Here is a 13,211-nt window from a genome sequence, read left to right as displayed (position 1 = left end):
AAAGTCTCACTATGTTGCCCAGGCTGGACTTAAACTCTTGGGCTATGGCAATCCTCCCACCTCAATCTCCAGAGTAGCTGAGACTGCAGTTGCCTGACACTGTGCCTGGCAGAGAAAAAAGCTTAAAAAAATAAGAACATGGTAATGATTTGATAATATTCAGTTACGTTTACTTGTGATTCTTGTAATTCAAGAAAACTCAATTTTGCGTTTGATCTTTTCTCACAGCTACCTATGTATTTCTTCCCAATTTAAAATATATTATTTTATTTTATGCCTAGCAAACATCTTATCCTTACAGTATAAATATTTATGCTCATGAAAGTACAGTAGCCAGTTATTTCTTAGGCAGATTTTTTTCCCTATATTTTGATGGGCTTCCAAAAGTATTACCAGTAATTCTCAGTAATTACAATTAGGTCAGTTACCCAGGAAAAGGTAAGTCTGTAACATTCTTTGGACTACCAATTTTCTTTTACTAAATTTCCTCAACACTTAATATTTTTGAAATATAATGTATTAATAGAATCCTGGAGTACTTCCGTTATTTCCAGTCAATGCAAGTTGGAATACTTCCACTTTATGCTAAAAATATAAATGTTTCTTTTTCACTTGAGTTCTTGTTAAGTGTGATTCTGATAATGTATACAATCACATATCTCATTTTTAGGTTTCCATATCATCATGAAAATTTGATTTTTAAGCGTTAAATTTCAAAAACCTGGTAAAGTAATCCTTCCATTCAGGTTTGTTCAAGGAATCTATTTAAAAACGTTTTCCCCAAATTATAGCTGAATCAGAAAGTTTAAATTATTCTATTATATGATATGTCAAAAAAGAGAAACTCCTCGAGAGACATCCCCCATAACAGGTGTATTGGGGGAACGGTAATCTCAAAGCAGATGCACTAAAATTATAAGATTAAAATCATTGTTTATAGAAACTTCCAATTCATTTAAAAGCTCATTGGGAGAAAAAAAAAATGCTCATTGGGTGGAAAAAAAAAAGGCTCACTGAAATTTCTTCTAAAGCGAATACTGTAGATTTCCATCCCCTTTTGAAGAACAGTAGGTGGAGCTATTTAAGATATAAAAACGAAATATCCTTTCTGGAAGTTCAAGATTGTGCAGTAATTGGTTAGGACTCTGAGCGCCGCTGTTCACCAATCGGGGAGAGAAAAGCGGAGATCCTGCTCGCCTTGCACGCGCCTGAAGCACAAAGCAGATAGCTAGGAATGAACCATCTCTGGGACTATGAGGAAACAACGGAGGAGCTCTGACTTCCAAACTGTCCCATTCTAGGAGCGAAAGAACTGCTCCTGACTTCAGTGATTAAGGGCAGAATTGAAAATAATTCTGGAGGAAGATGAGAATGATTCCTGAGCGACCGCACCGGGACTGCAAAGGTCTGGTCCTGCTGGGAATCCTCCTGGGGATTCTGTGGGAGACCAGATGCACCCAGATACGCTATTCAGTTCCGGAAGAGCTGGAGAAAGGCTCTAGGGTGGGCGACATCTCCAAGCACCTGGGGCTGGAGCCCCGGGAGCTGGCGGAGCGCGGAGTCCGCATCGTCCCCAGAGGTAGAACGCAGCTTTTCGCCCTGAACCTGCGCAGCGGCAGCTTGGTCACGGCGGGCAGGATAGACCGGGAGGAGCTCTGTATGGGGGCCATCAAGTGTCAATTAAATCTAGACATTCTGATTGAGGATAAAGTGAAAATATATGGAGTAGAAGTAGAAGTAAGGGACATTAACGACAATGCGCCTTATTTTCGTGAAAGTGAATTAGAAATAAAAATCAGTGAAAACGCAGCCACTGAGATGCGGTTCCCTCTACCCCACGCCTGGGATCCGGATATTGGGAAGAACTCTCTCCAGAGCTACGAGCTCAGCCCGAATACTCACTTCTCCCTGATCGTGCAAAATGGAGCCGACGGTAGTAAGTACCCCGAATTGGTGCTGGAACGCGCCCTGGACCGCGAAGAAAAGGCTGCTCACCACCTGGTCCTTACGGCCTCGGATGGGGGCGATCCAGTGCGCACAGGCACCGCGCGCATCCACGTGATGGTTCTGGATGCGAATGACAACGCGCCAGCGTTTGCCCAGCCCGAGTACCGCGCGAGCATTCCAGAGAATCTGGCGGTGGGCACGCAGCTGCTTGTAGTCAACGCTACCGACCCTGACGAAGGAGTCAATGCGGAAGTGAGGTATTCCTTCCGGTATGTGGACGACAAGGCGGCCCAAGTTTTCAAACTAGATTGTAATTCTGGGACAATATCAACAATAGGGGAGTTGGATCACGAGGAGTCAGGATTCTACCAGATGGAAGTGCAAGCAATGGATAATGCAGGATATTCTGCGCGAGCCAAAGTCCTGATCACTATTCTGGACGTGAACGACAATGCCCCAGAGGTGGTCCTCACCTCTCTCGCCAGCTCAGTTCCCGAAAACTCTCCCAGAGGGACATTAATTGCCCTTTTAAATGTAAATGACCAAGATTCTGAGGAAAACGGACAGGTGATCTGTTTCATCCAAGGAAATCTGCCCTTTAAATTAGAAAAATCTTACGGAAATTACTATAGTTTAGTCACAGACATAGTCTTGGATAGGGAACAGGTTCCTAGCTACAACATCACAGTGACCGCCACTGACCGGGGAACCCCGCCCCTATCTACGGAAATTCACATCTTGCTGAACGTGGCAGACACCAACGACAACCCGCCGATCTTCCTTCAGGCCTCCTATTCCGCTTATATCCCGGAGAACAATCCTAGAGGAGCTTCCCTCGTCTCCGTGACCGCCCACGACCCCGACTGTGAGGAGAACGCCCAGATCACTTATTCCCTGGCTGAGGACACCGTCCAAGGGGCACCCCTATCGTCCTACGTGTCCATCAACTCCGACTCTGGGGTACTGTATGCGCTGAGCTCCTTCGACTACGAGCAGTTGCGAGACTTGCAAGTGAAAGTGATGGCACGGGACAACGGGCACCCACCCCTCAGCGGCAACGTGTCGTTGAGTCTGTTTGTGCTGGACCAGAACGACAATGCGCCCGAGATCCTGTACCCCGCCGTCCCCACAGACGGTTCCACTGGCGTGGAGCTGGCGCCCCGCTCCGCAGAGCCCGGCTACCTGGTGACCAAGGTGGTGGCAGTGGACAGAGACTCGGGCCAGAACGCCTGGCTGTCCTACCGCCTGCTCAAAGCCAGCGAACCGGGACTCTTCGCGGTGGGGCTGCACACGGGCGAGGTGCGCACGGCGCGAGCCCTACTGGACAGAGACGCACTCAAGCAGAGCCTCGTGGTGGCTGTCCAGGACCACGGCCAGCCCCCTCTCGCGGCCACCGTCACGCTCACGGTGGCCGTGGCCGACAGCATCCCCAAAGTCCTGGCGGACCTCGGCAGCCTGGAGTCTCCAGTTAATTCTGAAACCTCAGACCTTACGCTGTACCTGGTGGTGGCGGTGGCCGCGGTCTCCTGCGTCTTCCTGGCCTTCGTGATCGTGTTGCTGGCGCTCAGGCTGCGGCGCTGGCACAAGTCACGCCTGCTGCAGGCTTCAGGAGGCAGCTTGACAGGAGCCCCGGCGTCGCACTTTGTGAGCGTGGACGGGGTGCAGGCTTTCCTGCAGACCTATTCCCACGAGGTCTCCCTCACCTCGGACTCGCGCAAGAGTCACCCGATCTTACCCCAGCCCAACTATGCAGACACGCTTGTCAACCAGGAGAGCGGTGGAAAAAGCGAGTCCCTTTTGCTGTCAGGTGATTCTGTATTTTCTAAAGACAGTCGTGCGTTAATTCAGGTGAGTTTATATCAAATCTCTTTCTTTCTTCCTTCCTTCCTTCCTTCCTTCCTTCCTTCCTTCCTTCCTTCCTTCCTTCTTTCTTTCTTTCTTTCTTTCTTTCTTTCTTTCTTTCTTTCTTTCTTTCTTTCTTTCTTTCTTTCCTCTCTTTTTTCTCTTTTCTCTCTTTTCTTTCTTTTCTTTCTTGTTCTGTCGCCCACGCTGGAATGCAGCGGCACGATCATAGCTCACTGCAGCCTCAAACTCCTAGGCTCAAGCAATTCTCCCGCCTTCTCCTCCGGTGTAACAGGGACTACAGTTGCAAGCCACAGCCCTGCTATCTGTCTGTCTGTCTGTCTGTCTGTCTGTCTATCTATCTATCTATCTATCTATCTATCTATCTATCACTTTCTTGTAGAGACAGGAGTCTCACTATGTTGGCCAGGCTGATCTGGAACTTGGGCTCAGGTGAGCCTCCTGCTTCGCTCTCCATAAGTGCTGGGATTAGGGGCGTGAACCACAGTGCCCCACCCTTATCAAATATTCTTTTCTGAGCTTGGAGAAATATATCCCTTAGCACATCTGGAATTTATAAAGCCGATATCGATAAATTTATATATATGTGACAGACACCAACAACAATCCAGTCACCTTCCCTCATACCTTATTTATGTACATATATTTTACATGATAGATATAATTTATTAACAATTTATAACATTAATACTCTGTATCATTTTCTAGCTTAATTTATCAATGGTAATGCTCTTTTCCCACTTTTAATTTTTTCCCCATTGACCATGCAACAGTTTTGTGTAGAGCATCTGATAACAACTGATCTGTTTATCTAGAGGGGAGAAATCTAATTCAATGGAAAATATAAATAAAATTTTAGTAAACTTTTATAAATAGAGTGGCTTTTAACTACACTTGAGATTGCTAGCAAATTCATAAAGTGAATTTAGTTTCTTTCAAAGTGCAGTAATTCTTTCTGGCCATTAGGGATATGTCCATTTATACTTTCTCAGTATCCCAAGTCATTTCATGGTTTTAAATCATTTATGAACTTCCAAATATAGTGAATTTATTTCTTCTGCATTTAAAATTTTATCACTTAAATATACAATATCCTGTATTGCCATGACAAAAAACAGTAAAGACTATTTTTCACTTCTGTTATGCATTTCATTAATACAATATCTGTGTGTGTTTCCAAGTTAGACATTTCTTTTGCCCATTACCTACATTAATGATATTAATGATGACTTTGTGGAATACTCAGAATTAACAAAATGTGTTTTGAGTACTTTTTTAGGACTGGGGCAAATTTGCAGTAATTTCCCCTGCTTTCTACATTAAATTCCCCATAACTATTATAACTAAGGGAACATTTCTGAAACATGTGCAGATTCTAAGTGTTTTCTGAGAACTTTATGCTTATTGTAGAGTGTTTACAGATACTGAATGCTAAAGTGTATTACTCTTTGAAAAGCATTGCCTGATTTCTTTTGGTGAATTCTGTAAAGGTATAGGGAAACATAACATCCCAATTATTTTTTCTTTCTTCTTTGTTTGCTGCCTGTCTACTGTGAAACATACAAAACATACAATAATTAAAACTCAGAAAAGAGATTGGATACCACTTAGAGAATGAAAGACATCCAAAGGCTCTAAAATGAGGCAGTTGCTGCTTCTGAGGCCAAAAAAAGGGGACAAAATATAGAGTGTGTGGTTCTACTTGTGTGATTTTTTGAAAGTATTTGAATTTATCTAAACATTCTAAATTTGTATTTACATTAGTTTTCAAATAAAATTTAATAAGTACAGTGTTCTATAAGTAATATTGAGAGAAATAGAGAACAATGAACCCTCCCTTCTCCATCGTCTTTTAGGAACTACCAAAATGTTTATCACATGGACAGTTCTCATATGTAGTCAAATAGAAAGAAAGACATAATAGGAAAACAAATGATTTGGGAAGCTAAGCTAACATGGTCTAATTATTCTGACCTCTGTTCACCTAACTTGATTTAGGAACAAATCATTGAGAGTTAGAGCATAATAGTCAAGACCTTTAGACGATATCTCAAATATCAGTGATTTCAATCAACTATGTTTCCAGTTTGAGCTGAATAGACTTTATTAAATATTTGTTGAATGAATGGATAAACAAATAATGTACTCTGGGGATTACCTGATACCAGGATTTTGAATTTTCAGATAAGTCATAGAAGGACAGCAGCTTTGCAATTAGCTAACTTCTTAACTGTGTCACCTTTAGAAAGTTATTTAATCTCTTTGAGCTTCAGCAAAGTAGAAATAATCATATCTAATTTGAAAGGTCCTGGTGATGGCTAGAGCTAACAAAAATCATCTGATTCACAGCATGCAATTAGTTAACAGTAGCCATTTTTAGTGGTTGACAAAAAAAAAAGGATTTATATTTTCAATTCCAGCACACTCGATGTCCTGTTGGGAAAAGTAATAATGATTTTTGTGCTTCTCCATGTGGTACAATGGAATGATTTGTGGATGGAAATAAAACTATTCTAAAATTTTTGTGAAAGCTGGTTTAAAAATCTTAAGTGCCTAGGTACATTCTTGATTGAGAAGCCACAGTTTTAGGCCATAAAAGATGGGGGAAAGATTTTTGTATGCGACAATTTTATGAGTGTTACTTTTTCTTTGTCTGAATCATAGTGAAATCTAAACAAGGATCCTAGGAAACTTATTTTAAAGAAGCAGTTTGCTTCAATGGGATCTTAGATAATTTCACCAGAAAATGGATCACCGAAACCTGAAGGCTGGTGATCATTATTTGGTTTAGGCCATATAAGAACTGAAACTAATGGCTTAGCTTTAGGATTTTTAGGACACTTGTTGATAATTTAGGATTGGTAATTAAGATATGTGTTGATTGTTTTCTGAGACTAACTGGGCAATGGGTTTGGATATGTTTACATTTCTTCTGATTCCAGTCATAAAATTATGTCAAGGACTTTTCTTGTCTTCTTATGTGTATGACAGGTGGATATGTATCCATTTCATCTAATAAGTTAAAGCGTTCAGCTATAATTTAAAATTTTTAGCTTCACTGTTTTATAGAACCTAAAATTGGAACGTAATCAGTCAGAAGACATTCTTCCACTGCTTTCCTTCCAGAAGTATTATGCTTTTTGAAGCAGCAATAGCATAGGAATGTTAAGGAAACTATACAACACTTTTATAGTGTATTTAATCTCATACATCACTTTTCAATAAATTATAAAGCTAATGACAAATAAGCGAAGTATATCAGTTTTCTTTATGGCATGTAACAGAGTATAGCTGTGATCATGAATTGAATAGTTCTGGTGCAAAATCTTCTTTATCCTCATATAAGATGTCAGGTTTAGAAAAGCAAACACATAGTTTCGAAGGGATGTTAATCAAACTGATGAGGCTAAATCTCAAGAAAGAGACACAGTTACTCTCTAATGCTACACTTTGAGTTTTCACTTTTTTTTTTTTTTTTTTTTTTTGAGACAGAGTCTCGATCTGTCAGCAAGCTGGAGTGCAGTGGCACTATCTCAGCTCACTGCAACTTCTGCCTCCTGGGTTCAAGTGATTCTCCTGCCTCAGCCTCCCGAGTAGCTGGAACTACAGGTGCACCACTACACCCAGCTAATTTTTGTGTTTTTATTAGAGATGGGGTTGGCCAGGATGGTCTCGATCTCTTGACCTTGTCATCCACCCGCCTCGGCCTCCCAAATAACTGAGATTACAGGTGTGAGCCACCGTGCCCGGCCACTTTGAGTTCAGTTTTAAGAAACCATACTTGATGGAAAATTACCAATAACAGGGCATACTGTTTAGGATGCATTCCTAAAATATTGATGGCAAAAGATAGCCAGCCTTTGGCAAAGCTAATTGGAAAAAATTATTTTATAAAGGCTGAGACTTCTGGATAGCATAAGGGAAGGGCTCTGGTTCAGGAAAATGTTTTTAAAAAACTGTCATTGAAGAGACCATAGAATCAAACAAAATAGTTTAATCTGTATGTAAAAGAAGTTAGTACCACCATAATTTTTCTTAGACATGTCATATAAGGATCTACTCTGTGTACTGTCATTGAGGGCAGATATAATTTCTTAGTTCATCATTAGCTCTCTGAAGTATTTCACACAGTAGTTTGTACACCTTCTAAGTTCTCAATGCAATACTTGAGTTCAATTATTGGAAAGTGGTCTCAGAGAAAAAAAGAATCATAGTGCAAAACCAATTATTTTACATGGACTTTTCCTCTATATCTAAACCCTAATAAAAGGCAGCTGTCTGACTTACCTTTTTTTTGAGGGGGAGGGGATGGAGTCTCACTCTGTCGCCTAAGCTGGAGTGCAAGTGGTGCTATCTCAGCTCACTGCAACCTCTGCCAACCGGGTTCAACCTCTGCCTCCCGGGTTCAAGCGATTCTCCTGCCTCAGCCTCTCCAGTAGCTGGGATTACAGGCACTCGCCACCATGCCCGACTAATTTTTAAAAATATTTTTAGTAGGCTGGGCACGGTGGCTCACGCCTGTAATCCCAGCATTTTGGGAGGCCGAGGCAGGCGGATCATGAGGTCAGGAGATCGAGACCATCCTGGCTAACATGGTGAAACCCCGTCTCTACTAAAAATACAAAACGAAAATTAGCCGGGTGTCGCCGCGGGTGCCTGGGCGGCTGAGGCAGGAGAATGGCGTGAACCCGGGAGGCGGAGTTGCAGTGAGCAGAGATCGCACCACTGCACTCCAGCCTGGACGACAGAGTGAGATTCGTCCCAAAAAAAAAAAAAAATTTTTTTAATAGAGACAGGGTTTCACCAAGTTGGCCAGACTGCTCTTCAACTCTTGACCTCAGGTGATCCGCCTGCCTCAGCCTCCCAAAGTGCTGGGATTACAGGCATGAGCCACTGCTTCCTGCCAACTGTCTGACTTATCTTAAAAGGCTAAGGACCTGGTTTGTTTGTCAAATTTTGAAAATAGATGCCTCAGTTCATAAGATTTCTATATTGTGTGGCAGGTACCTGTTATCCCAGCTACTCAGGAAGCTGAGGCAGGAGAATCACTTGCACCTGGGAGACGGAGGTTGCAGTGAGCTGAGATCATGCCACTGCACTCCAGCCTGGGCGACACAGTGAGACTCTGACCCCCCCAAAAAAAAAAAAAAAAAAAAAGAAAAAAAAATCCATATTGTGAAGCTTCCTATATAATTTCAGCTGAAGATTCAGCCAACAATTCATTCTGAGACTGTGTTCCATGGAAAAAGTAAAGCCCAGGCATGGAGGTGGGAATAGAAAGAAAGATTCTCAGCCTACAAATACTCAAACGTCAAGAAGAAATAAAAATAAGTCATCACTTTGACTTCATGTGCTGACATCACTGAGGTTATAAATTCCCAGGAATATTTTATTGCAGGAGCAAGACCGCACTACTGCCTTTCAGCTTGCAAGTTCTAGTGAGAAACATCTTTCTATCTGCTCTCAACTAACTCTACAGAACGCTGTCCTCTCATTTCTTCAGGCTGCGGTTCTAGAGTAGGGACTCAGAGTGCCACTGTTGGCCAGTGTGGAAACAGAGATAAATGAGCCGATCCCCAAACATTCCCGCTTGGTGGCTTTTCTAATTTCATGGAATGCAAATCCAAGAGCAGACCCACAACATTCCTATTATGGCTCCTAGTTCTACAGATTATAAGCAGAAACGGAATGGATTTACAGGCAATGAGTTCAGCTCCTTCTTGGCTGGAGACTCTATAATCCAAGAATAGTTTGAAAAGGGGCTTATCTGGGCTGGAGCAGCAGCAACTCTAACTGTGGAAGAGATGAGTAATGGTGATGGACTAATAGGCTGGGTAGAACCAAGGCAACTAATGCTTCCTTTCCTGCTATTTCTGTCCTGCTGGGCATTCTCTATGCAGATCCATTATTCAGTACCAGAGGAGCTGGCCAAGAGTTTGGTGATGGGAAACCTTGCCAAGGATCTGGGACTCAGTGTCCAGGACATGCCCGCTTGAAAGCTTTGGGTTAATGCTGAGAAATAATACTTCATTCTAAGTGGAGAAAGTGGAGACTTACTTGTGAGTGACTGAATGGATCAGGAGCAGATATGCCCCCCAATTATAGCTTGGACCATAAAGCTTTGAAATAGTTGAAGGCCGGGTACAATGGCTCACACCTGTAATCCTAGCATTTTGGGAGGCCGAGGCGGGCATATCACAAGGTCAGGAGTTCAAGACCAGCCTGACCAACATGGTGAGACCCCGTCTCTACTAAAAATACAAAAATTATAGGACAGGTGGTGCATGCCTATAATCCCAGTTACTCGGGAGGCTGAGACGAGAGAATCGCTTGAACCTGAGAGGTGGAGGTTGCAATCAGTCAAGATCACACCACTGCACTCCAGCCTGGATGACAGAGCGAGACTCTGTCTCAAAAAAAATGAACAAACAGTAGTTGAAAATTCTTTAAATGTTTTTCACATTAATATAGAGATTCAGGATGTGAAGGATCATGCACCATGGTTCAGCAGGAATGTTATTAAGTTACATATCTCTGGGTTGACCCAGCTCAGAACAAGGTTTGCAACAGAACCTGCAGAAGATCCTGATGTTGAGAGAATTTCCTTACAAAATTATCACCTTAGCAGCAACTCTATATTTCTCTTTGAAGTAAAAGAGACCAACAGTGGAAAGACATATGTTGATCATATGTTAGAGAAGCCACTTGACTAGGAAAAGCAGAACTCCCATTCCTTAGTGCTAGCAGCCTTAGACGGCTCCCCAGCAAAGTAGCATCACTCAGCTCCTGATCCTATTGGTTGAAGCCAGTGACAACCCTGTGTTCAGCTAGGATGTATACAGCATCAGCCTTCAGGAAGATGTGCATCCGTGCATTTCTGTGCTGAGAGTGAGGGCCACCGACCAGGATTAGAGTGTCAAGGCAGAGATCACATATGACTTCACAACCCAGAGTACCCATATCTAGTTTGGCCTTGATCAAATAGTGGAGAAATGAAAACTTTAAGTACATTGGACTTCTAAAGATTTTTAAATTTCCATGATTTTGGTAGCAGGTGACAGAGAGGGACTCATTGTCCAGTGTACAGTTGAGACCGAAATTCTAGAAGATTATGACAATATCCTAGAGGCGATTTTTACTTCTAATTCCACAATGATTCCCAAAGATTCTGCACCTTGGACAGTAATCACTGTCCAAGATTTAAATCACAAGATCTTTAAATGACAAGATCTGAATTCAGGAGAAAACGAGGTCCCATGTCTGATACAAGAAAATGCACCTTGAGAAAAATCTTCCTCCAATAATTAACTACATGCTTGTAACAAATGGGGCCGTGGGCCAGGAACAGACCCAAGATATAACATCAGCATCACTGCCACTGACCGAGGCAAGCCAACCCTCTTCTCCAGAACAAGCCTCACCCTACTCATTGGCGGTATCAACGACAATGCTCTGGTTTTCTACAAGGCCTCCTACGTAGTCCACGTGGCCAAGACCAATCTTCCCAAAGCCTCCATAGTGTGCAAGTAGACACCTCCAACCTAGACTTGGGACCCAACAGCCAAGTCCCCTATTCGATCGTGGCCAGTGACCTGGAGCCACAGGCGCTGTGGTCCTAGGTGTCCATGAGCACGCAGCGCGCCTTTGACCAAGAGCAGCTGCGAGCCTTCAAGCTCACGCTGCAGGCCCATGACCAGGACTAGCTCGCGCTCGGCGCCAACATGAGCCCGCGCGTGTTGGTGGACAACCTCAATGACAACGCACCGCGGGTGCTGTACCCCAGCTCTGGAGCGCGATGGCTTCGCGCTCTTGGATATGGTACTGCGCGCCGCCGAGCGTGGCTACCTGATCACCAAGGTGGTGGCGGTAGACGCAGATGCGAGTCACAATACGTGGCTGTCCTACCACGTGCTGCAGGCCAGCGAGCCAAGGCTCTTCAGCCTGGAATGCGCACCGACGAGGTGCGGACAGCTAGCGCGTTGGGCCACAGGTAAGCGACTCGCCAGCGCCTACTGGTCGCGGTGCACTGTGGTGGACAGCCGCTCCTTTCGCCACCGCCACGTCACCACCACCACTGCCCCTCTTCGCCGACAGCCTGCAAGAGGCTCTGCCAGACCTCAGCGATCACTCTGCAAAGTTACGGTCTAAATCCAAAAGTAATTTCTATCAGGTGATTGCCTTAGCTTTAATTTCCTTTTTATTCTTCCTGATTGCATTGTTTGTGCTGGTTTCGAAGTGCCAAACACCCCAAAATGATCCTGTCTTTGAGTCTTTCCCACGGATGTCTATCCCGCGCTAAGCTCCAGGTTTCTGGGTAACTGTAGCTCTATGACGCCATATTCTTACCAGGTGTGTGCTTCTTCTACGAATCTAGGGCTGAGTGAACTTCTTTTTTGAATCCCTACCCCTTAGGACTCAGTAGCAACTTCACTGCAGAAAGCACGTTGGGGAAGGGGATGATTGTGATTATTCTAACTGCTTGGGCAGAATCCACTCTCCAAGGTGAAAAGTTCTTGATGAAACTCAGTTCAGTCACAAGCAGGTTTTCTTCTAGCATTAAACATTTTCAGAGATCTCAGTAAAAAGCATTTCTAGCAGCAAGACCAAAGGCCTAAGATGAGAAATACTTGACATGGTGAGCTTGAGGGACACTAGTCAGGCAGACAAGAGTATCAGGCATGCCGAGCGTTTGGGGCCTGTAGGTAGGGAACATGTTTTGATTTTATATATTTATATGTGTTTGATTATATTTTATAATTTTACTTTTGATATTCAAATTGTACTGATCCAAAAATAAGGGAGGGACAAATCTTGGCCATTGTAGTATGAGAGATTTAAATTTACAGCTCAGAATCCCTGTTTATCAGTTCTCCTTCAGCACACAACTGTTTCATGTTCTATTTAAGAAACTTCCTCTCACTGCAAAAAGACATTCTGGCTGATAAAGTTAGCCTATAATTTCAGTAAATCTAAGAATATGACTAATGGAAGTTGCCAGACCTAAACTTTGAAAATTATTGTTCCACTGAAGAGCATCTTATGACTGAGTGTTCCAGTCTCCTTCTCAAGCTGAACCTTGCTCTTCAAACCAGATTAAGAACACTATCATAAGTTATACTGCATTTTGTTTTCCTACCCATGTCCACTGCATCATTCTCTATAGTACAAAGAGCTTGTCTCGCCAGATGCACCTGTAATCTCACCACTTTCGGGGGCCAATGTGGGATCACTTGAGCCCAGGAGTTTGAGACCAGCCTGGACAGCATGGAAAAACCCATCTCTACAAAAAAATACAAAAATTAACAAAGTGTAGTGGTCCATGCCTGTGGTCTCAGCTACTTGGGAGGCTGAGGTGTGAGGATCACCTGAGTCTGGGGAGGTTTAGGCTGCAGTGAGCTGTG

The 13,211-nt window shown here is 43.4% G+C and overlaps 1 protein-coding gene across 18 annotated transcripts in view; it reads left to right on the top strand.

The window, feature by feature from the left end:
- The window catches only part of LOC103245184 (protocadherin gamma-C4), a 179,238-nt gene that overhangs the window by 90,522 nt on the left and 75,505 nt on the right, over positions 1-13,211 (top strand). Inside the window, exon 1 of one of the 18 annotated variants that reach the window (XM_038006798.2) lies at positions 545-3,795. The exons of the other annotated variants lie outside the window; for them this stretch is intronic. Within the exon in view, the coding sequence (XP_037862726.2) occupies positions 1,366-3,795 (2,430 nt within the window). The 5' untranslated portion in view covers positions 545-1,365. Of the gene's footprint in view, positions 1-544; positions 3,796-13,211 lie in introns of those variants that run through there. 18 annotated transcript variants of the gene reach the window in all.

Source organism: Chlorocebus sabaeus, chromosome 23, assembly GCF_047675955.1.
Source record: "Chlorocebus sabaeus isolate Y175 chromosome 23, mChlSab1.0.hap1, whole genome shotgun sequence".
Classification (NCBI taxonomy): Eukaryota; Metazoa; Chordata; class Mammalia; order Primates; family Cercopithecidae; genus Chlorocebus; species Chlorocebus sabaeus.
Note: the sequence above shows the minus strand (reverse complement) of the source record. Positions and strands in the feature narration are given on the sequence as shown.